The 24720-nt window shown below is 50.0% G+C and overlaps 1 protein-coding gene across 5 annotated transcripts in view; it reads right to left on the reverse strand.

Moving 5' to 3' along the window:
• The window catches only part of LOC309602503 (glutamine--fructose-6-phosphate aminotransferase [isomerizing] 1), a 98330-nt gene that overhangs the window by 4314 nt on the left and 69296 nt on the right, over positions 1–24720 (reverse strand). For 4 of the 5 annotated variants that reach the window (XM_082336099.1, XM_082336100.1, XM_082336102.1 and 1 more), the window contains 17 exons: positions 22984–23091; positions 22483–22590; positions 20973–21098; positions 20120–20178; positions 15909–16043; positions 14868–14929; positions 14024–14103; positions 10165–10270; positions 8762–8925; positions 8087–8182; positions 7688–7785; positions 6444–6564; positions 4414–4571; positions 2369–2483; positions 1937–2064; positions 1042–1209; positions 551–712 (listed from right to left, as the gene is read on the reverse strand). In XM_082336099.1, the coding sequence (XP_082192225.1) occupies positions 551–712; positions 1042–1209; positions 1937–2064; positions 2369–2483; positions 4414–4571; positions 6444–6564; positions 7688–7785; positions 8087–8182; positions 8762–8925; positions 10165–10270; positions 14024–14103; positions 14868–14929; positions 15909–16043; positions 20120–20178; positions 20973–21098; positions 22483–22590; positions 22984–23091 (1994 nt within the window). Of the gene's footprint in view, positions 1–550; positions 713–1041; positions 1210–1936; positions 2065–2368; positions 2484–4413; positions 4572–6443; positions 6565–7687; positions 7786–8086; positions 8183–8761; positions 8926–10164; positions 10271–13003; positions 13058–14023; positions 14104–14867; positions 14930–15908; positions 16044–20119; positions 20179–20972; positions 21099–22482; positions 22591–22983; positions 23092–24720 lie in introns of all 5 variants that reach the window. The other variant, XM_082336103.1, reaches the window with a different exon arrangement.

Below are 24720 nucleotides of genomic sequence, written 5' to 3' on the forward strand. Positions count from 1 at the left end.
TGTAACGTGTGGAACATCTGTTCCGCGTTTAAATTGAAAAGGACTGAACACATTTTTGTATTAATTTAGGATAATTGGTGCAGAAAAAGTCCATAAACCTCAATTGTTCCGACTCCTCTGTCCAGAACTAAGGAGTTAGTCCCTTCAGTCTAGGCTGTTACAGTGCTCAGCTGACAAAGGTCAAGGCCAGCGTCTGTACCGAGATCAAACACCTGACACAGACAGGCTCCGCCTGTCAGACACCCTTCTGCGGACTGTCACCTGCCTGTCGCGTCCTGCCAGCCCTCCAGGCACTGCACGCCCGTACCAGAAAGCAGACACAGGTCCCAACTCCACCTGCCCGAGACTCGGCCGAGGGCACCAGGCTGCCTTCGACTTTTGCTCACGAGCAGCTTCTGTAATTGCCGGGTCTACCGTTCAACCGGGTCGCTCCGCTCGCTCAAGCAATTACACAGACAACCCCCACAGGCTTCCAGCGTCACCCAACGCGTCTTTTCCAGATCTGCAGACAGGGAACAGGAGTGCAGAAGGGAAGGAATGCTGTACTTACATCGTATCCTCTGAGAACCGCGAGGTGGAAAGCCAGAAGCTGAAGGGGGATGACGCTCAGGATCCCCTGCAGACAGTCCACTGAATGGGGAACTTTGATCGTTCTTTTGTTGTTCTTAATTGTCTCGATGTCTTCCTTATCGCAAATCACGACAGGTCGCCCCTGCAACAAAGGGAAACGTTGCAAAACAGGTCTGGAAGGTTCTTTTCTCACTTCTGTCCAGAGCACCAGTGCAAGAACTTTTTACTTAGTTTAGAACAAAGCTTCGCCTCCCCTGGGCACCCCTGTGGCGCGTTCTAAGGGGTAAACAAACCGCACCAGGCTTCTGCCATCTGCTGCAAAATCGCACTCGAAATGCCCAGGATATCTACTGAATTCACATTTTAGGCAGTGACACTAGAGCAAATAGTTTGGGTGCCCTGTAAACTGCTTTTATATTAAAAGCAACACTTCTGATGCAGGTACTTTTCTGAACTTTTCCAGGTACTTACTTGCCGTGCAATGACCTGCTGCAGAGCGTTCTGGCACTTGGCATACGTGTGGTCTCTCATGATGATCATGATAACGGGCATGAGTTTGTCCACCAGCGCGAGAGGGCCGTGCTTCAGCTCACCCGCCAGTATCCCTTCGGAGTGCATGTAGGTAATTTCTTTAATTTTCTACATGGGGAAAAAAGACATTCATAAAGCTTTGGGCAACCTTTTAATTTTTTTTTCAACCATCTCTGTGGCTTCTCCCACTTTCTTTCTAACTTTGTAAAAATGCCTTCTGGCTCTCCTCAGATCCTATACGTAGACAAGCCAGCCCGAAAACCTAGATCAAAGTAGCGCGTCTGGGCTGAGCTGCTCGCAGGCATCAACGCTTACAGTCCTAACACCAAACCCCCCCGGGCCTTACGATTTGCCATCAGCCAGCGTATCGGTCATCATGGTCTTGAACTGGGCAGGCAAACGCAAAGAGGTCACGTTTGCATGTCAGTGGGTGACAGCACTTACGGCAACAGCAATCTCCTCAAAGATAAAAACTGCAGTATTCAGGTTTTCGAAAGTACGGGCTCAGTTTTGGACGCCGAGCGTTCCTGGAAATGCCACCCCAACAGTTCAAAGACCTGATGTTACTAGGGTGCGCGGTCTGTCACAGTAAAGCACTCCCCGGGCGAATGCTGGAAATACACCCCGTCACCCGCTGCAGCCCGCGGCTGTTCCGTGCCCTGGGTCCCAGCAGCGCTGCGGCGAGCCGTAGCTATCTGACCGGTGTGTCAGCCCACGCGCCATAGCTGTTCGCTGCTTTTAAAACAACCTGCAGCCACGTGTCGTTTTCCGTGCTGCAATCTCAAGTCCATAGCGAAGCGTGTTTGAACCAGATTTAAATAAAGAAATCTCTTACCAAAGCTCCCTCCAGACACGTGGCGTAATGGTAGCCACGTCCCATGATGAGAACAGACTTCTGATGGTATAGCTCTGTGGCGAGCTTCTGGATCTCATCATCCATACTCAGCACTTCTTTAATTAAGTCTGGAAGGAAAGAGAAGAATTCAAGTTGTGCGTGCTTCCACGCTTGCGCCTCTCAAACTATACGTACTGTTTATGCTTCATATACACGCACAGCAGTAACTTGCATAAAAACTGGACTCGGTGTTTAATAGTACAATTTAGTGAAGACGTTAGAGAGAACGCGGTTGCAAAAGGTGCTGCCAGTACCCACGTTGCACCATCTGATCCCCGTGGTCTTTCAAAAGCAAAGTTCAGGCACTGCTGAAGTTCGTCTGTGCTACCCAGTTTCGCTTGGCAAGACGCAGTAAAGGCAGCGGTTTCCTACCTGGCAGTCCCTTTAGACCACGCATGATTTCCTTGCGCCTCTCCTGCATAGAAATTCTGTCATCGCACATCATCAGAGCAAACATCACCAGAGAGACAAACTGGCTGGTGTAGGCCTGGTAAGAGGGGAGAGGGGGAGAGAGAGAAAACACGTCATTGAGACAGTAACCGAACGTTGTCACCCGCTACGTAAAATCCTTAGAGCAGCTGTTGACTGCACTCTTAGCAGGGGACCAAAGGGCGGCTTTCATTCAGTTAGGCAGCAAAGATGAAGAGGAAATTCACAGGGCAAATCTCATTTGAGCAAACCTCAAGCGGAGGCGTGCGATGGCACAACCTCCTTATGCTCCAACAGATCAAGATACAATGAGCAAAATGGAATATTTCTAAGATTTCCTGGCAACTATTAAATTCTGTTTTGTAACCATACTTGTGTCCTTCTTTACTGCAAGTAAATGCTGAGAACACTGAAGACAAGCAGACCCGCCGACAGGAGATGTACAGCGGAAGCCCACCACTAGCAGCCGGACATCCCAACAGGACCGCCGGCCGAAACTGTTCTGGGCTGCATTCAAGGAGCACAAAGGCAGCTGAAAAGGTGAGTGACTTCCCACCCCGCTTCTTTAAGAACGGATTCTGAACTCTTCCCCGTGGTGAGGCTCCGTACTTGTCTGAAAGACCATAGTGACTGGTGCCGCTGACTTTGGGGAAAGGCCACCTGCACAGGCAAGGGAAATCAGTGCTCACGGTAAGGCAATTCTATTCGCAAAACCACGTCGGGCACCGTATCAAACAGCTAGTGCGAAGTCGAGCCTCTGACGTCCTTCTAAGACAAATGTTATGGCATGGCCTGGGGTGCCAGCCTGGGATCGAAGTTGCTTAGAAATAAGATTAAGGTTTGTAGCGTTTCTGTCCCTTCCTAAACACTGATCAAACAAACTTTCGTGTTGCTATACTGGAGAAGATTTAAATGGCTCTGAAGGAATGCAGAGCAGCTTCAGTTAGGCTGACGAGCAGAGTTTGATAGGGAACGCGATCTGCTTTGTTCTGGTGCAGTTGAAGGCTACAAACAGCACCAAACAGTCGCGCTAACAGTGCTGGGGTGGTTTATGATATGTTCTCAAAATGAAGTTCTGGACAACCTTAGGGTAGAATCTTTTCAAGTTCCTATTTCATATACGCCCAACTTCGGCAGCTGCCCACACCATCAGAGAGAAATGCCATTTTCCGTTATCTCCAAACTGTAATGTTGGCTATGTGAAAACAACCCAGGGACAAACAACCCATTGAAGAGCTGCTTGTAAGAGACTCGTGAATTTTCCATGATCAAATTCCCCAGTGAACTATTAAACTCAAATGTGGTTTTTGGCTGAATTTATGTAACAGATGATTGACATCATCTCGCCTCTAAATATAACTAAATCAAAGCAGATTTCACCATGCAGAAGCACTTCATCAAAATGAAATGCAGCAAAGTAAGTTATTTTGTACTGTATCACGCGTAGCCAGATGCATCAGCCACAGAATAGTTCTGTTAGGTGGACATAAGTACCGGGTTTCTGTAAAAGACCAGTCCCCCACTTGCTGAAAGGATAGTTTTAATATCACACTTTCTTTAGTAAAGCCGTGCCAGTAAGGGCAGTTACACACTGTCCAGCTTCCTATAATCTTGACTTTTCATTTCCTTTTTCATCTTCAGACCTTAGTTTAAACCTGCACCTCAAGACAAATGATGGCAAAGAGGAGAGAATTCTCGCCTCTAGGGAATTCCTCCCTCTGAGACCCCCTTGTTTTCAATAGTTAATATTGCTTCCTTAGAATATTTCATTTACCAAAAAAGAGAAAAAAGCCCTTTGCAAGATACAAGAAAATGAAGAGCGTTGCTGGGCACATGGTCATTGACTACAAAATAACCAACAGCAACCCGTGAAGAGGGAACAGAAAGCATTTAACTGCGGACCCGTGCTATAGGCAGCGCTGTCAGGGAGAGCTTCAGTAACAATAACAACAATAACAATGAGCGAGGTCTATAAACTTCTTACTTACCTTGGTACTGGCAACCCCGATCTCTGGTCCTGCGTTGATATGGACTCCACAATCTGTCTCTCGCGATATAGAGCTGCCAACTGTGTTAGTTATTCCCACAGTTAAGGCTCCTCTCTCTTTGCAGTACCGAAGACCCATCAAAGTATCGGCTGTCTCACCTGAAAAGACAGGTATTGCCAGCGCTGCAGCTCAGTATCGGTTACTGCGGTCACTGCAGGCGGCACTGCGGTGATTTCCCAAAGGGAATCTCTGGGGTTTGTATTTGCCTGCAAGTTAAAGGAGTCAGTAGTTATTTCAGCCCCAGCACGCTGTGTTTTAACCCTAAAAAGAAGATGGTGAAATCTAGAAAACACAAAACCTAACAACAGTATTTGGTGTGCTGCTATGGGGGGGGGAGGGTTGAAACAAAAAGGCAGTTCAGGTGTATCTTTAACAAAACCAACTTCCTCCCCTTTCCTGGTTAATAAAAATTCACCTGGGGCGGGGGGGGAATCACGTATTGGGGACAGCGGATGCGTACAGCGGGTGCAACAGCATCACGTTACAGCCAGCCTTCGGAGCCCTGCCACCACCTCGCTGCCACCGAAACCCAGGGAACCGGTCGCTGACGGTGCTTACCAACAGCACGAGAGCTTGCAAACCCCGTTATCAAAGAGGTTATGTCTAAAACGAATTATCCCTGTTCAAAACTGTCTGTGCAAACACAGGCTGGCTTAGGTCGGACTTCACTTAACATGTTGATCAAAAACTCTCGATACAAAGAAGCAGAAGTTGGTTTCAATGGACATGATGGGGGGGAAGGAAACCTTGCGGTGATGATCCCAGCAGTGCTGCTTGCGAGCTGAGCTCCAGGGACGGGACTGCGTATTCCATCTAGTGCTACCCGTTTGCGTTTGTCCTAAACGGACACACCTCTTGTGAGCACTCCTGCACGCGTAAGGCGACAACAGAGAACACAACGCCCCCAGGTTAGCTCGGTACGCTTCTCCTTCAACACACCGATGCATAAAAACTGCCCTGCATCCTGCGCTACTTACAGCTAGTCATGCAGCGTGGGAATCGAAGGCTCGGAAAACAGATTCATGGGTGGGGGGAACAGAGGTTATTCGAGCTCAGTGTTTCCTTTGGTTTTTGTATTGCCTGGTGACCAAGCTCAGGTTCCAGGGAAAATCGTTGTTAGCCTGCCACATCCCACACTTCAGGGGAAAGACGCAGCCCCTAGGGTGCCCTCCGTCCTCTTCCCCGGTAGACTGGGACAGCCCAGTTTCGAAGGGGAAGTAGCAGCATCTGCACGTGTATGCCGGAGAGCCTGAACGCTGACATGAGCCCCTACAAAGGGAGGATGTTCTGAATTCCTTGCTATGGAGGAGAAGAAATTGCTACCAAAAGAGGATTTTAACCTATGGAGAAAAAGCACCTACTAGCTTTAGTATCAAAGCTGGAGATCAGTTACGAAAATCTACAATGGTAAATGCAACTAAGAGGAAAAAACTATTGTAGTTTTGTATTGCAGTTGTCCTTGAAAATATTTTGAATGCGATATACATCACTTCTTTTTTTTTATGCCTAAGTATGTCTTTTATCTCATATTCAGTTCCAAGGTGGTTGTATTTTTTGATACTTGTGTGTACTAGTTTCATTTCTCTTATGGATCTGATCCACCCTATAGCTTAGTATTTGGCAGCGCTTTAACTAGAGAACTGAAACTACCCAAAAGAAACCGCTGAGCTGCCTTTACCCCGCGCTCAGTCGCACTTTTTTTAGTCTGTTGATTGAGGGAATGTTTCCTCGCAGAGAAAGGAAGCAAAACCGTTACCGTCTGTAAGACTCGGCCAAACCAAATCACGCACCAGCACGCAGATGGACGGAGGAGAACCACTCTGTTTTTTCCCCAGCTCCGGTACGCGCGTGCCAATTCCTTCTCTCGCGCATACCACGCGCAGCCCTCCGGGCCGGCGCGAGACTTTGGCCCTGCTGCCTTTCCCTCGCAGGGAAGAGGGGAGCGAGCGGGCGGTGACGCGCGACCATACCTGACTGGCTGATGAAAAAGCAAACATCGTCTCTGAAGACAGGAGTGTTTCTGTCCAAGAAGTCGCTGGCCAGTTCAACCATAACGGGTAATTCAGTCAGTTCTTCCAGAACCTGACGGGTCTGGTAAAAGGAGATGTCAGAAAGTCACATATTATATCTTGGTTAAAAAAACAAGTGTTTGGAGTATAAAAAAGCCTTCTAGTTGCCGCACACTGGAAAATATTACTATCAAAATACCATGGGAAATTAGTGCTGGATTCTATTTTAATTACTCAGTATACCCACGCGCAAGTCACAGAGCTACCCCTGCGAAAAGCAACCCTGCTTCTGGCACCCCAAAAAGCCTGTGAGGCCAATTCCTCCCTCCCACATAGGCTGTTCTTAAGTGAGTCTCAGTTATGATATAATTATATATTCTATAATACGGGGTGTCCTTCTACCGGGCTGTAACTGGTATTACTGAAGAACTCGGAAACCACCACCTGTATCCAGGCCAAGCCAGAAACTTGTTCTGGCTAGTCGATGGATTACTGTTAACATTATCTTACAGAGCTGGCCAAGGTGAACAAAAATTTTCTTTTCTGGTCCTTGTAAACCAGCAAACACAGCCGTGTTTTGCAGCATTTCTGAGAGAAACCAAAGGATTCCTCTGTGAAGTTGTGGAGCACTTTTAATTGCAACATTACAGGCTGCCAAGCTACAACCTAAAAGACGTCGCGTTTGAACCAAAGCTCAGGTGCGACCCTGACGAAGCACGGGGCAGGCCGGCTGTACGCACAGCCAGCGCTTCTGTACGGTGCAAAGCGGAACCTCTTCACCGTGCTGGGCCAGCAGAGACGTCTCTAAGCAGGCACCGTCGCTGTCTGCGTAAAGAGCAAAGGGGGAAATCCTGCCTGGCTCGTGGCAGCCCCCACCTTGCCACAGCATTTGCATTCTGCTCTTGCATTGTGTCTTCCCCTGCCAACTGCCTTTTATGACAGAGCAGGTTCTGGTTTTTAAAGCTTTCCATAGCAACAGAAGTCACAGGCAACACTTTCAAAGTTCTTCAGCTTTTTATTTCCTACAGCTGTTGCCAGTGAATTGAAAGTCTGGTGTACGCAGCTTTCAAAAGGGTCTTCGTTCATCAGCGTGCACTCGCTCTGTCTCAACCTTACATCAATCCTTAACCTGCTCGACACACGCAATACTGTGCCCCCTCTTCAATTCCAGCTACAGTTCGCAAACAGATAAGACTGACGCTTACCGCAACTCCAGCGTGATAGCTTGTCCCACAAGCAATAAGGATTAAACGACGACACCTCTGAATCTCCTTAATGTGATCCTTCAGCCCACCCAGATTTACTGCAAGCAAGATTCAGAGAGAAAAATTAGGCTGGCCAGGTAGCAGAAATTCTCAAGATCACTGACGCTAACCCGCAGCATGTTACAGTCTCCATCAGCCACTTTGCAAAATAAACATCACAAAAGTAATCTGGCCACCAGGGCACGTAATTCTGGAGGCGCTCCCTGGGAGACAGGCGCGTCATCCCACACCAGCATGTTTTCATCTCCCATCTCATCACCCACCTCCTCCTCTATAACTACCGTGAATAACTACTAGATACTGAGCTGTGGAAAACAAAGGAGGCTCAATCTCAATTACCAGTGTAGTCATCAAAGTTGACCCTTCCTCTCATTGTATTAACGACAGATTCTGGCTGCTCAAAAATTTCCTTCTGCATAAATGAGCTGAAGTTGCCTATAAAAGAAAGACAGACACAAACCAAATGAGAACGCTTTAAGTTATCTCCTGGTAATTTACATTTTTCCTTTGTATACAGGGAAAAGCTTGGACCAGAGTCGCTAACAGGCCAGTTACCAGGCAGGGGTCATTAAGATGATATTTCTCTTGCTACCAAAGCATCAGCTCATCGTGAGAGCTACAGTCAAGTTAAGAGGTTGAGTCCCCATCCCTGGGGGTATTTAAAAGCCAGGTAGATGTGGTGCTCGAGGACATGGGTTAGTGGTGGGCTTGGCAGTGCTGGGTTAACGGTTGGACTTGATGACCTTAAGGGTCTTTCCCAACCTTAACAATTCTACGATTCTATAAGTTACTGGAATGTGTCAATGAGGGGCCAGATCTGGAATGGCAAGCCTGCTTGGAAAAAACGGGTGCCTCCGAGCAGGAGGCAAAATCCCCAGCCCCCTCCGACCTACTTGGCCCTGCTCGTAACAAGAGTCTGGGCCAGATGGCCTCCAGGTCTTTTTCACCCTGACTTGTTCCGTGACTCCAGGGCGGACCTGGGCCTCTACACAGGTGACATCCAAAAGATTTTACCCTTCATGATTTGCTGAAGTTCCATCTGCAGGGTTTGGACGGCGCGTCCGGGGTGATCGCCTGCCGTGCGTTTAATCCGGTGGATGGAAAGACGGCCATCGACCACAGCTGCTACATCATCATCTTCAAGGAAAATCACTCTGTTGGTATGCTCAATGACAGCACTATAAAAGCATACACCGTTTGCCATAAGACATTATTCTCCATAGAAAGATGAGGGCCACAGCCCTATTTATAATCCAACCTACAGCTTTTAAGTCAAGAAAGTTACTCATTTCAATGGAATTTCTTTTAAAATAAGAGGAGTACTGTAAAGTACATTTCCACACTGCCAGTATAACTAGATTTTTTCCACCTACCTCATTATTAATTTCAGCGCCTGCTTTAAGAAGCAGCTATGAATTCCTCAGACAAAGCAGCATGTGCAGCAATGCGATCTAACCGAGTGGAAGTCAGGAAGACAGTAACTTGCCCTAGCACGCAGGGTGCTCAACTGCAGGGGCAGGTTCCTCTCTTGTTGTTTCCAGGGATAAGCCACTGTCCCTCCCTGCATCTCATTTTCCATCTGTAAAATCGGGGACAGCTTGGCCACCTGCAAAAGTACTCCGAGATCTGCCTAGAAGCACTCCGAGAATTAGGTACTACTGAGTACCTCCCCTGCCTGCAGTTTACTCGGGGAATGTCAATATTGGAATTACCCGGGGGGTTTAAAGTCTCTGACCAGGCTTTAGTCCGTACGCTCTCGCAGCTGAACGAGGCAAGCTGTTCTGAAATACCTCGGCTCCCTGGGCAGGTAGCTTTTGTGCTGACCTTGGGCAAGCCACTGAAAAGCTCTCTAAAATCAGAGCACATCAGGCTGTCCTAAGACTCTCCACAGTGCTCTGAGGAGAAGAGCTGCAGAAGCCAACCACAGCAGTATTTTTACGTGTCTGGAACAAGTATTTATTTCCCTAATATAGAGAAAAGAAAAAGTTCTGGTAAAGCTGCTCCCTCCGCTGGGATTAAAATAAGCCACCTTTGACAATAAAGGAATTGCACGTGTGCCGAGATCCCTAGAGAATCAACACCATTCTCCTGATAATTAGCATCTGTCCTGTTAATTTAGGTCAGTGCTCTCAGGTTTCCTGTGGCTCACCTCTGGAATCTTCCCAACAGATGTGCTGGAAGAAGGATAACACCACTGTTCCAAAGCCAGCGTACATTTCTTGAACAGAAGCTCTCATCTAATCCACCTCTCTCTCAGGGCCGCGTATGGTAACTAGTTACTGTTTGCAAAGTAATGGCCACATACACCTAATTTACTATTATTCCTACAGGAACCACAGCCTCCCCATCTCTCGCTCAAGGCCTCAGCTTTAAAGGGCATATTTTTACATACACTAAAAGATACTGAAAAACATTACCTAGCATCAGAAGCAAAGTAGTACTCCACAGCTTTCTCCTCCACAGGGAAAAGGCAGGTGGTGCTGTCAACGCGAGACAGGTTGCAACTTCCCTTCTTGTCTTTCCCTAGGAGACAGGAGGATCAGGTACCGACAAAGCGGGAAGGCGGCTGCAACGTCAGTCTCGACCCGCGGTCCCGAGGCACAGCACCAACATGAAGCACTATTTTCATCGCTGTGTGCGGACACAGTAAATTCAACAGCGACAAGAGCAGCATGCTAGCACTCGTATTGTTGTGCCCTTTCTCAATTTACTTGCAAGGGTTTTATGTGCTCTTGAATGAAGTCTGCAAGCGTAATGTTAGTGCAAAGTTTTAAGTTTAGAGGAAAATATCAGTAAAAATTTAACTGGAAGTTTACGTGTGGCTCCACTAGGAGAAGAGAATTCGAGCTGCTTTATGAGCAGTCACATTTACCAACACTTTCCCCATTCAATCTGCCCTGTTTATCGTTTTAAGTTTCTCCTGTGCTTCTGTTTCACTAACTTTCCTGAGGCTTTGAGAAATCGAGCAGGATTGCTCTTTCTCAGTTATTCTCAGCACTGGGGAAATTCTTTCAGAGCTGCCACCTGCGCAGCCCCGCTGTTCCACCGAGCACCGGCAGCTGTAACCCAAACCTATTTTTGTCTGCCTGAGCCAACGGGTTCAGACACAGATCAGGAAACACACGATTAAGTACTCGGCGTTGTAGCTCAGCTATCAAATACAACCACCTCGTTCTGATCCAAAAATTGTGGACCAAAACACCTACTGCTCCAACAAAATCATTTGCCAGGCATTGCGCACGGTGTGGTAAGGGGCGGGGGTGGCTTCATCAGCTTATCTAGCAAAACGTGACCATTGCTGACGAATAACAACATTGAAGTTACTCTATTACATATTTATTCCATAAGCTCTAATTTTGTTTCACCTACTGGATACTGATCTGACTCAATGATGTAAGTAGAGATCATGACATCTAGATTTATACTTCTGTAAGTGAAAACATAAAGAAAAAGTACTGCTTTCATGTTGATACTCAGTAAGAAGGTTCCACTCAGCCAACGATTTAGAGCCCTCCACTTCAGTTATTAGGTCAGTCAACGAGGAAAGCGACTCCTTTGTGGCTGAGCTGAGACAGGACAGACCGATTTGTTGTTGAGAAAGGACAGAGCAAAGGTGTTAGTGGCCGTTCTCCAACAGAAGCACCCATACTCGATCAGAACACGCGAATTTTGTTTCTCGATACAGAACATTTCCCTGCATTGACTTTACTATGTTGCATTGCTTTCCTGTATTACAGATTCTACACTGAGCTGGAACGTCTTCTTACTGCGTGTGTATCTTACCACGGAGTGACCGAAAAGTCACCGTGAGTATTATCAGCCAGTTACGGTTGTTATGTCAACTACAGCTTTGTCCATAGATCGTCCGTGTATCTACGGATAAGCTGGACTGGTGCGCGACAGCACCCACCTCCCATTGCCTAGAATTTAGAAGCAACACACAAGCAATCTTTTAATCTTTTCCCTTCTAAATCAAAGAACGGAGACATCACGGAGAATTAACACAGGTATAGTAAAAACTGGGCGGGGGCAAGGCGGAGGGGGGGTGTTTGAGTATGTTTTGATACCACCTCGCTCTCCACTGTGACGATCCCAAGCACATGGCAGTTCTGCAAAGGTGCTACAGCACCGAGTAACACAGCTGCTGCTTAACAGATTCTTCCATCCTTGCTGGAGCAGCACTAAAGTTTTGATTTCTGTAAGAGGTGTTTTCAGATGACAGCACGATACAACCAATGAAACAATGATTACAGTCACAGATACTCAAATCCCTATTTCATATGGTCCGTTTTTCAGAAAAGCCTCAGTGCCTCTGAAAGCCGAGGGGCTTTGGTTCTTAAAGCCCCTGGGAATGAAGCTGACTTCAGAACGCCACCTGAACGCTTCGCGCTGACTGAGCAGATACACTTGGCAGAAAGAAACCAAACCTCGCCTAATGTTTGGATCCAGGTAAACCAGCTCCTGCCAGAGAACAAGCATAGTTCACCTTCCAACAAACTGGGGTTTGTTTCTCCTTTGGCAAAAGCAGGCAGATTTCGCCCATGGCGCCGTCGGTGCCCGAGGCTGGAATCCCAGTCATTTACAGCAGCTAAGAGCCAGATCCTCTCCTCGGACAGAAAAGCTTCAGATGTGAACTTAGTTGATCACATCCTGTAGGACGGGTTAGCCTTTAGAAAAAGCAAGTGCTTAATGTGAATTAGAAGTGGTTCGCCCTGGTAAGTGAGCAACGGGAAGCGAGTTCCAGCCTCAGGCCAACCTTGCTGCTTCTACCAGAAGCAACTCAGATCCCCACTATGATCGGAGGGAGGACGTAGCTCTGGCAGTCTGGACTCCAGAAGGAATTCTGGGGAATGCTTGCGTTAGGATTATTAGCAGCCTCCTTAACAGGGTTTCGCTCTTCTGTTTTGGGGGGGGGGGTTTTAAGGTAATCTACCGTTTCCTTCTGTAATCAGCACTGCAGGGAGCACGCAGCACAACCTGCACTAAGTCATCGATTTTGCGGATATGCTGAGCGTGATGTCAGAATATTTGAAGCGGGATGGGTGGACTGATGGGTGGGTTTTCCCCCGTGTGCTGCTCATGGTGTTTCTGACCAAGACGGAATTCTGATTATCCCATTTGTTTCACTACACTGCACGGAAAGCAATAACCGCATAGTAAAGAGGCAATGCGTATTTGTCTCGTTTATGATTCCTTTCCTAAGGAACTGGAGGATTTGTCTGAAATTTCAGGTGTTAGATTTTCTCTGGTAGGCACCTTCCTCCATTCTTATGGATATTCCATCAAAAGAATGATCCATAGATTGTACAGCTGGAAGTGTAATTGGAAAAAAACAAAACAAACTTCAGACAATGAGTGGGGAAACAAAGCGTCACATACATACATTAAGGATTACTGCTAATTATCCAACGTCAGCCAAGAGCGAACACGGACGAAGCTCACGGGGGCTGGTTCTTCACGTTACACTGCAGCAAGCTGTCGTTAGCAGCTCCGTTAGGAAGCGGCACGACACACTACGACAGTAAGTCCTTTGGGTCGCTGCCGTGCTTAGGGAACGAGTCCAGCGCCCGGTAACTGAACGGGTTCGGACCCCTCTGACAACGGTAAGTTACGGGACAATTCCTAGCCACTTCTCATTTTCAAGGGTGCAACTACGTGTCTACGGTGGTACAACACACACGTGAGGGAAAGATGGACGGACAGCAGAAATACAGGTTGCCACACAAAGGGTAACAGCATTCTACTTTTTAAAAATGACGTTGGGGGGGCGGGGGAAAGGTCTGTGACAGTGAAAAGCCTATAGCCTTCAACGCACGGACATTTTTCTTCTTGAAAACAATCAAGTCCATGAGTGCCAACTTGCCACACACAAAGCATAAACTTAAGTTTACCTATACTGTTAACTTTACTATACTGAACTATTCTGTTCTATTTTATTCTATTCTACCGCATTAAGACGTGTTTTCCTTGCAACCACTGGACATTAAAGCTTTGGTTATAAAAGCAGAGGTCAGCTCTGCCGGTGTATGGGCAGACACCAGGGAGCAAAAGCACGTCCTTCAGCCGACTACCTTGAGGTATACGGCAGTATAGCACGCGGTTAAAAACTTAAAAAAAAATAAAGTCTCTTTTTTATAACGGTTTAATTTACAGACGAAAGTTTAAAAGTGTAATATGTATCCCAGAGCACGCAACTGTGTGTGAAACTCTCTGCTTGTACATTGGTCTGAGCGTGACCGAACGTGGCTGCTGCGGGGAGGGGGTGCTCGCACTTACCCGTCCGGTAGAGGATCGGGATGTGGTCGGTGGAGAGCTTGTGCTCGCTGCGCACTCCTATTAGCAGGGGGCTGCCTCGCCTGCAAGGAGACACCGAGTTACAACCCTCAGCACCCAAAGACTCGTCACCCTGACATCCGACCTGAAAGGACTGTTCTTCTCCAGCACAGCAACCGAACTGAACTGAAGAAGAGCGAGCTCCTCCCAGAGAAGCTGTTAGTGCTGCAAAGACAGAGCGAAAGAATCTCTGAATAAACACGCTGCACGGACGTGAGGAATCTGCCTCAAGTTTAGCGGAAACCTTGCAAGAGTAACTGCAATCCCACGGACGCCTGAACCAGGAACACAGCGGCTGTCGCTCGCCGGACGCATCTACAAACCGCTAGCGGCACCGAAATTCAAAACCCGTGCTAGGCACGGGGCTGGTTAAACCAACCCGACCGATGCTGACGCTTACAGGTGGAGCAGAAAACCTGAACGCCAGGCTGGCCCAGCTTCAGCTCCAACGGAGGACTTGTCCAAATGCTGCCACAAAGGCACAAAGGAAGAGAGAAAACCATCTCCTTCCAAAGCTCTCACAGCCAGAGTCTACAAAAAAAGCTGTTCCAGACCAGTTGTGATACAAGTGGTCGCTAAGAAATTTTCGAAACATTTTTGGGGAATTTTCTGTTACGATCAATAGAAAACAAGAGAAAGGAAATGAAACACACCAGCCACGCTCACCCCAACATATGCAGCATGATGGGAACAACCACCTCTACTCCCATCATCGCCTAACTTGGGGGGACAAAAAAAGTGACATTTAGGGTGCAACAAGAACGCTCCTCCCCACGGCAACGCTTACCTGGTACCGACCGCTTGCCCAGGATAATGAACGCTTTTGAACACCAGGGCGAAGGCGCCTTCCTGGAACAAGAGAAACACAAACTGGTTATCCGTTCACTTGAGGCCTGGGCCATTTCAGGAATTGCAGCCCATGAACTGCACCTGTTTCTGCAAACGAGTAAGCGATAGCGAGCAGGCGGCTTCACGGCCGTCTTCAGAGCCACCAAAAGCTCCAGGCACCTCGGTCTGGAAGGGCGTCCCTCCCCTGGGCCGGGGAGCTCATCCTCAACCACTTAAGGAGCCGCCTGAACTTCCAGACGGACGCTGCGCTCGGACATCCCTGGCTGCCCGTGCAAGCGCTCCTGCGCCAGCGCAGAGTGCGGTGAGGGGGTTACAAAGGCAAAGACCCGGTAAAAGGCGCGCCAAAACTTGGGGGTGTTTGCTCAGGTGCGGTGCCACCGAACATCCAGGGGAGCCACCGCGATCTGCCAGCAAAACGTGCTCTTGGACTACTGCTACTACAGCTCCTGCCAGGCAAATCCCTGCAAAACTGCCTCCCGAGCAAGGTGCTCTGGGACGAGGGGTAAATTGCGGACGGCTCCCGTTCCTGTGCAAGAAGGGATGCGCGGACCCGCGGGCTATGCAGCGAAGCTCCCACAAGGGGTCAGCATCTCTTCCCGATGGAGATTTGGGCAAGATGTGAAGCACGGACTTATCTTCGCTCTGTCCCGCGCCGGCTCCCACCCAACGCACCAGGGACTGGCTGCCTCGAGACGCCACTGCGCCTCAAAATGGAGACATTTTTCACATGATTATTGACTAATGTTGAAGAAAACGGAATGTATGTCTGAGATGAGCTGTCAGGAAAGACAAAAACGCTCCTTAGCGCGTGCCGCAGAACGTCCTGTGGCACAGTCTGGCACAGGCACGGCGCTGCACCGGCCAGGTCACCCTGAGCAATACTGGAGTACGGCTGTTATCTCGTGTGTGTGTGTGCGCGCGTACACGCGTGTGCGCGTCCCCCCGTCTGTCCCGGTGTCCCCCCCGCGCCCAGCATTACCAGCTGCTGGATGACCCTCTCCACCAGGGTGGTGAAGCTGATGTCGTCGCTGTCCCGGTTGTCGTACATGTACTTGACCAGCTTGGCGATGCTCTCCGTGTCCGTCTCCGACTCGAAGTCGTAGCCCTTGCTCTCCTGCAGCGACAGTGCCCGTTGGGTCCCCAGCCCTCTGCCTTCCTTTTCCTTCCTTCCCTTCCGTCTTTCCTTTTCCCTTTTGCTTTTCCTTCCTTTCCCTCCTCCCTTTTTCCTTCCTTTGTTCCCGCATTTCCTTCCTTTTTTTCTGCCTTTCCTTTTTTCCTTCTTTTATTCCTCCCTTTCCTTTCTTCTGCCTTTAACTTTTTCCTTCCCTTTTTCTCATGCCTTTCTTTTCCTCCTGCCTTCCTCCCCACTTTTCCTTTTTCCTTTTTTCCTTCTTGCCTTTCCTTTTCTCCTTCCTCTTTTTCCAACTTTCCCTCCTGCCTTTCCTCTTCTTCCTTCTTGCCTTTCCTTTTTCCTCCCTTCACACTTTGCTTTCTTTCATCCCTTTCCTTCCTTTTCTCCTTCCTTTTCCTTTCTCCTTCCTTTTCCTTTCTCCTTCCTTTTCCTTTCTCCTTCCTTTTCCTTTCTCCTTCCTTTTCCTTTCTCCTTCCTTTTCCTTTCTCCTTCCTTTTCCTTTCTCCTTCCTTTTCCTTTCCTGCCTTTCCTTGCTTTAGCATTCCATACTGCATTTCCTCGTCCTTTTTTCCCTTTTCCATCCTTCCCTCCTGCCTTTCCTCTTCCTTTCTTACCCTTCCTTTCTCCATCCATCCTCCCTTCCTACTTTGCTTTCATCCTTTCCTGCCTTCATCTTTCCTCTTCCTTCCTTCCATTCTTCTTTCCCGCCTTTCCTCTGCCTTTTTCTTCTCTTCTTTCCTGCCTTTCTTCTCCTTCCTAGACCCTTTCCTTCTCTCTTTCCTTCCAGCCTTCCCTCTCTTCCTTCTATCCTACCTTTCCTATTCCTTTCCTTTTTCCTTCCCTGACTTTTCCCCTCTTTCTTCTTCCCTGCCTTTCCTCTCTTCTCTTCTGTCTTTCCTTTTTTCTTTCTTTTTTATCCTTCCTGCCTTTTTCCTTCCTTCCTCTGTAATTTTCTTTCCCCCTTCTTTCCTGCCTTTCCTTTCCCTTTCCTTCCTTTCCCTGCCTTCCTGTTCACTTCCCGTCCCTTCCATCCCTCCTCCACCCGCACCTCCTCCCTTTTCCTCCCCTTCCCTCCCGCCGCCCTGCTCCCTTAGCGCGCGCGAGCGGCCGGGCGAGCGAGGGTGAGCGTGCGCGCGAGTAGGAAAGCGCGGACGGAAGAGCGCGCGTGCAAGCGGGAGAGCGAGAGCGCGCGAGCGCGAGGGTACGAGAGGGAGTGCAGGTGGGGAATGAGTGTGAGCGCACGGGGTGCAAGCGGGGGCGAATGCCAGAGCGCGCGTGTGCGTGCAAAAGGGAGGGGGAGCGAGTGCAAGTGCGAGAGGGATGGGAAGGCAAGTGGGGGAGCGAGCGCTGAGCGAGCGCTGAGCGAGCGTGCCCAGCGCGAGGACAAGTGAGAGTGCACGTGGAGAAGCGAGTGGGGTGTGTGCAAGATGGAGAGTGCGAGAATGTGCGAGCGGAAAGCGAGCGTGAGACGTGAGCGTGACTGGGGGAGCCAGTCCGAGCGCGAGTGGGGAGCGGGGGCGGGTGCTCTCGTGTGAGCTGGGAGGGCACGCGTGAGCGTGCTGCGGCGTGAGCGGAGCAGCGAGTGTGAGCGCAGGCGTGAGCGAGCGGGGGAGCGCGAGTGCAAGACTGAGCGGGAGGAGAGCGGGGGACGAGCGGCTCCGCGTGCGAGGGGTGGCGTGAGCGCGGGAGGGAGACAAGGGGGGTGCAAGGGAGCGGGAGAGGGGGCAGGAGTGGGAGAACGAGGGAGCGGGAACGCGGGTGGGCGTGAGTGGAGGCGGGAGCGGGGGAGTGTAAGGAGGGAGTGCGAGTGGGAGAGGGAGGAGGCGTGTGAGTAAGGGAGTGAATGAGTGTGAGAACGAGTGGGGGAGTGGGAGACTGAGTGAGGAACATGGGGGCAGCGTGTGGGTGAGTGGGGGCAGTGTGAGGGTGAGTGGGAGTGGGGGAATGAGTGTGAGGAATGTGAGTCAGGGGGTGCGAGTGGGAGAACGAGTGTGAGAACGTGAGTGAGGGAATGAGTGGGGTGAGTCTGAGTGGGGGAGTGAGTGGGGGAGTGTAAGGAGGGAGTACGAGTGGGAGAGGGAGGAGGCGTGAGTGTGAGTAAGGGAGTGAATGAGTGTGAGAACGAGTGGGGGAGTGGGAGAGAGTGTGAGGAACATGGGGGCGGCGTGTGGGTGAGTGGGGGCAGTGTGAGGGTGAGGAGTGGGGGAATGGAGTAGTGAACGGGGGAGTGAGGAGAAGCGTGAGTGGGAGGGTGAGTGTGAGTGGGGGAATAAGCGTGCGGAGTGAGGAGCGTGAGTCAGGGGGTGCGAGTGGCAGAGCGAGAACGTGAGTGAGGGAATGAGTGGGGTGAGTCTGAGTGGGGGAGCGAGCGGGGGAGTGAGGGAGCGTAAGGAGGGAGTGCGAGTGTGAGATACAAGTGGGAGAGGGAAGAGGGGCGTGTGAGTAAGGGAGTGAATAAGTGTGAGAGTGAGTGGGGGCGCGGGAGAGAGTGTGAGGAACATGGGGGCGGCGTGTGAGTGAGTGGGGGCAGTGTGAGCGTGAGCGGGAGAGTGAATAGGGCAAGTGTGAGTGGGGGAATGGAGTAGTGAACGGGGGAGTGAGGAGAAGTGTGAGTGGGGGAATGAGTAGAGGAGTGAGTGCGAGGTGAGTGGGGAGCACGAGTCGGGGGAGTGGGAGAGCGAGTGTGAGAATATGAGTGAGGGAATGAGCGGGGTGAGAGTGAGCGGGGGAGTGAGAGTGAGCGGGGGAGTGAGAGTGAGCGGGGGAGTGAGAGTGAGCGGAAGGTTAAGTGGGGGGTGAGTGCGAGAATGTGAATGGGGTGGGGAGTGGGAGAGTGGGGAGTGTGGGTGGGATGGCGAGTGGGAAGTGAGAGGGGTGGAGGGTGAGCGTGAGTGGAGGCACGTGAGTGGAGGAGTGTGAGCAGAGGAGTGAGCCGAGTGTGAGAATGTGGGTGGGGGAACAGGGCAGTGAGTGGGGAGTGTGAGTGGAGCGAGGAGTGGGAGGGTGAGTGAGAATACGAGTGGGAGAGCGAGTGTGAGAGTGAGTGGGGAATGGGGCAAGTGAGTGGGGAGTAGGAGTGGGAGGGTGAGTGTGAGTGGGGGAATGAGGTGTGTGGTGAGTGGGGGAGTGCGTGAGTGGGAGAGTGCGAAGTGTGATCCGAGGAGAGTAATGGATGTGAGGCGAGCGAGGGAGTGAGTGCGAGTGAACGTGAGTGGGGGAATGGGCGAGCGAGGGGTGGCTGTGAGTGGGGGAATGGAAGGAGCAAGAGGGAGTGTGGGGGTACGAGGGGGGGAACAAGGCAGCGAGTGGGGAGAGTGAGTAGTGGAGCGAGTGGGGATGTGAGTGAAGGGAGTGTGTGCGAAGTGGCGGAGTGTGAGTAGGTGAGGGAGGGAGCGGGGGGTGAGAGTAAGGGAATGCGTGAGAACTGAGTGGGGAAGCGAGAAGGGGAGTGTGAGTGGGGGCGTGCGCATGAACGGGAGTGAGTGTGCGACTATGAGTGGGGGAACGGGGCAGTGAGTGGGGCGTGAGGAAGAGTGAACGGGAGGGTGAGTGTGATGGACGTGTGAGTGGGGGAGGGAAAGGGAGCCAGTGGAATAATGAGGGGCCTGTGAGTGGGGGAGTGTGAACACTATGAGAATGTGAGTGGGGGAGCGTAAGTGTGAGTGGGGAACAAGTGGAGGAGTGGGAGTTTAAGTGGGTGAGTGCGAGTGGGGGAGTGGGAGAACAAGAGCGGGAGTGCGAATGGAGAGGGTGAGTGTGGGTGGGTGACTGTGAGCGAGCGGGGGAGTGTAAGTGAGGGAGTGTGAGAGTCTAAGTGAGGGAGTGTGAATGGAGAGTGCGTGGGGGCGGAGAGAGGAGGGTGAGTGGGAAAGTGAGTGTGAGTGGGGCCGTGAGGGAGCGGGGGAAAGTGTAAGTTGGGGAGTGTGAGTGGGAAAGCGAGTGTGAGAATGCAAGTGGGGCACTGCGTGGGGAACGTGTGAGAGCAAAAGTGAGCGGAGTGAGGGAGTGAGTGGGTGAGCGTGAGTAGGGAGAGTGTCACACACACACACATCACTCACCAGGAATTTCCGCAGGTCTTTGTAGTTGGTGATGATGCCGTTGTGGATGACGATGAACTCTGGGGACAGAGGAACAGCCCCGCTCAGCCCCAGGCCAGCCCCCCGCCGTGCAACGCAGACAGCAGAGACCACAAAACCTCACAGTGTGGAAAGCCGTACTTGGCAGAATAAAGAGCCGAGTTTCAGCTCCTGGTGTGATGTCCTTGCTCTGCCCCATTTGCCGTGGCTGGTAGCCGCAGAGGACAACAATGACCCGGGTGGGACTGGGGCTACCGAGATCCCGCACCGTTTCTGGAGGCACTCAAGTGCTTGGCCGTTCCCAGCCTGCTGGGAGCAATTAAGCACCGCGCTGCTCCTGCCAGCTCGTCGGTGCTGCTCCTCGGGCGGCTGCACCGAACACTAACCAAGCTGCACACTGCAGCAGCACAGAGACCACCCCCCTTCCATACAGTGGTGGTTATGAAAAAAACATAAATAAATAGGGGGGGAAAAAGCACACAAAATTCCATTCCAAAGAGCAGCTGTGAAAATTCTTACCGTCCGGTCTCATTCTGCGTCTACCTCCTCCTTGCACCATGCCCACGCACCCACCGAACCTCTGGGCACTAATCCCAGCCCCTCCCGAGATCACTCACGGCTGCCAGCGTACCCTGGGGCCAGAAATCAAGTCCAAACCTCTCCGGCTTCGGCTTTGCAGCAACTGGGCTCGGCACCGTGGGCTGCAATAAAGCCGCTGCCCCGGGTCCCGCCACCCCTCCCTGCGAGACAGCAGGCACCGGGGACGGCAGCCAGCTTTTCCAGAGGCTCCAGGAGCTGCCGAGGAGCGCACGGCTCCTCACGCGAGCACACTCACCGTTGTTTTTATCGGAGCGTTGCGGGTGGCTGTTGATAGGGCTGGGCTCGCCGTGGGTAGCCCAACGGGTGTGGGCGATTCCAAGGTGTACATCAAACTCGATGTCGAGGTCCATGTCCTGTTGCTCTGCAGCAGAAGCAGAAGTTTTCAGTACTGAGGGGCTGTCCCTACCCCAAAGTCAAGGTGGGAGTCCCACCAGGCCCCCAGGGTCCCCAGGACAGCAATGCTGGCAGGGAAACAATCAGCAAATCCAACAAGACACCAAGGGTCTTTTCAGGGGATTCAGAATGCGGATGCACACAAGCAACCTCCCTGCGTTCCTCACCCCTCCAAAATAAAAACCAACTTTTAAGAAAGAATCCAACCTTAATTTCTCTCTCTGGGGTGCACCTTGCCCTCCTGTCACCTCCCGTACGCTGTCAGCTGTGACCGAACCAGCCCATTTCACGGTTACGTACCACTACGGTTAGGATATTCACCCCTAACCCTTGTCTCTAGGAAGCATACCATTAACTTTAGTATTTCTTTGAGAAAAAAAGATTCCTTTTGTTCCACAAGTGTCTCCACAATCTCTTTAAAACCGTGTATCCTGCAGTTTTCTTGAGCAGGCAAACATTTCTTCAGGAACATTTTGTGTATCTTGTTTCTGTAACGCACATACCACCTCGCCTGGCCTCGTCAGCTCCTGCTTCCCTCTACCCCAAGGTTAGATCTACCCGCCTTCCTTTTGGGCAAACAGCACTCTGCACGGGGAGGGGAACACTCGCGTGGCTTAAAAAAAACTTACGCTGCAACAACAGAGCGGCTCTTGAATGCAAACTAGAGATCCTGACTCCTCCGAAAAGCATCCTCCCACTCTCACACAGCTTACCTGCATTCCACACCCAACAACTTTGCGTTTCTTTGCGTTCTGCACAGATTTAATGAACTTAACCTTTAAATGAAGGGACGTAAAGAGGCAGAAACAGGCGCAGAAGGCCGCGCGCTCTGCGTTCTCATCAAGTTGACAGTTACATGCGCACGAGTGCTTTCCTGAAGCCAGCTGCTCAGCCCATCGCTACGCGGATGGACAGCTTTAGCTGGGACAAGCACTACGTATGAAAATTTAAAATTCAACCGGTGAAGTGTTTAGAGCATTTCTCTTTTTTGCCCAAGCTCCAGGTCTCTGATAATTATCTCCCAGTAATTCCCCTTTCCCCAGTTTAAGGAACTTTTTGTTTGGGTTTTTTCCGTCTGTTCTCTAAAATGTATTTTGGGTCTATTTTATTTTAATAGGATGTGATTCATTCATCTTGAGAAATCAGGACTTCTCTGTAACTTCATGACAACATCCACAGGATCACCGGGTTCTTCACAGCACACGTGTAAGTGCTTACACCTCTGGCACTTGATAGGCGGTTATTTGGAAATAAGTGTTTCTGGGTAAAATGGGGGATATCCAAAACGCAAATGAGATGAGGGGACATTTCAAGGAAGGAGAGCAGGCAAAGAACGAAAGGGAAGTACATACTGTGAACCTCTTCGTCCAGAGCCTTCACCTTCCCCTTCTGTTTGATGAGCTGGATTTTGCAAGCATTAGCTTCCCAGTCTTTGTCGTTTCCGCCATCGATTCCCACACCTAGGCACCGCCACGGAATATGAAGAAAGAGTGTGAAGTGCAGAAAGTATATCATGGTATTTTAAGTCAACAAATACTGCTTTTTTTCTTTTTTTTTTTTTTACAGTGCTCTTTCTCCCCCCGGCCGACCCTCCAAGTAAAGGCAAGAAACCCCTCAGATGAGAAGTGAGTTTTCCCTTTGTCACCTTGTAGGTGCTTGTTTTTAAAGCCTTAGATAACAGGCAGCAAGAAAGTTAATCCAAACCTCTGACCACATGATCACAGGCACATTCAATTTGTTTCAGCTTTCTTCAAGAGCAGAAGACAGTAGAAACCATTCACAAACACACTGCAAAAATCATCATTTACAAGCCCAAATTCAAAAAAGAGCCACTGTTGCTCAGGGAGAGCTACCTGCAGAATCATAGCCTCTGTACTCCAGCCGCTGGAGCCCTTTGATAAGGGTCTCCAGGATCTCCCGTCTTGTCCGGGGAACATGGTAGTTCAGGTAAGCAAAGATGCCTGTATGGGGAAAAGGAGCATAATCTTATAACAAAATCACAGCTGAGGAAACCCCCTATGTGCCACCCACTTAGTATGTGTGCCAAGTTAAAACGCAAACGGGCCTTCGGGCCGAGAACCCCCTGCGGGAAGGTGCCGCTGCGTTTGCAGCTTTTCCCTACCCCACCTGAGGGCCAGCAGAGAAGATGTCACCAACATTTCAGAGATCAAAACTCAGCACAAAATGCCAGCGTCCTTCTCATGACACTGACAGCAACCACACAGGGGAAGCCTGGGCGCGATGGGAGAAAAAATTTCCACGTGAGCTGGACCTACACGACGGAACGAGCTCTCGGGAGACAATGCAGTCGACGGGAAACTAACCACTCCAGATGAAAAATTCAAGGTTCCCTACCACTGAGCTTTGCGTGCTGAAGAACCACCTTCGAAGGGGATTCTTCCTTGAAGAGCTTTCTCTAAGTTCCTCCCACAGACTCACTAAGAAAAAAAAAAAATCATCATTTAACTCATGCAAACTAACACCCTCAAACTAATGGAGCTATTTTTCCTGTAGGTTGCAAAGAAGATAAATTGTTGCTTCTATTTTTAAGCAATGATGGGGACACACAAATTCCTACATCTCTAATGCCAACTATGGCTCTATTTCAGAAATATTTCCTTCGGTGCCACCATGAAGCAGTAGCATGAGAAGACATTTACAGGATGCCAGAAATAGCTGTGCTCGAAATCTACCGTTTCACCCTGTCTAACATTCTAAAGGAGAAAAACATCTGCATGGAATAAAAGCAAGACAGGTTTCACACAAACATCCCTCCATGTAAGCGGCTGGTAATTCAGGGTTTGTCACTTGAGAAACTTTATCAAAACCTCTTGAGAAGAACGGAGTTCAGTCGCACGCACACAAAAACGAAGTCCTTTTAAAGGCATCCCAGATCTTTTCTTTTTCCCCGACAGCGCTGCCATACAGCCTGCCTCACAGTTCCCAAACTTGTATTCGTGCGAAAAATTTTACTCCCAAGATGACTTTTGGAACATATACATGTTTACGCACAGATTATTTTAAAGAACATTTGAAAAACTGCATTCTTAAGCTGTTTGTGTTCTGGAATTAAACTAAATAATTCAAAGCCTTCTGATGTCTTAATTTAGTTTACAAGTAGAAATATGGGCTATTCAGAGTTGATGGATGCACTGCATACCACAGGGCAGAGTGCCGACACGTTTACAAGGGACTTTTTAGCCTGAGCAGGGACAACGAGGTCGTACGCAGCCATGCACCGTTCTGACGCTCTCCCATTCCTTCTCCCTTTCCACGGACTTCGGCTGCAGGTCTCGGGATAAGTCTGTCATAAGCTTCATCTGCCCACTCCCAAAGCACCGGCATTGCAAATTACATCTCCCTGCAGTTCTGCTGCAAAAAGAGCATACCGTGTCTCGCTTATTTTCTTCCACGTTGCTAGAAAAAAATTAGATGCACGTTCTATTGTTCCTCTTTCTTAAACCACCTAGTCAGATGAAGAAAAAAAATAATAAAAGGAGCTTTTTACTTGGTTTCTTTTGCTTCTACCTTCATTTCCCCCAAACTCAAAGCCTTTTCCGATAACCGCTTGTAAGACTATCAGGACCAAG

The sequence above is a fragment of the Platalea leucorodia genome (genome assembly GCF_965183815.1).
Source record: "Platalea leucorodia genome assembly, chromosome: Z".
Taxonomy (NCBI): domain Eukaryota; kingdom Metazoa; phylum Chordata; class Aves; order Pelecaniformes; family Threskiornithidae; genus Platalea; species Platalea leucorodia.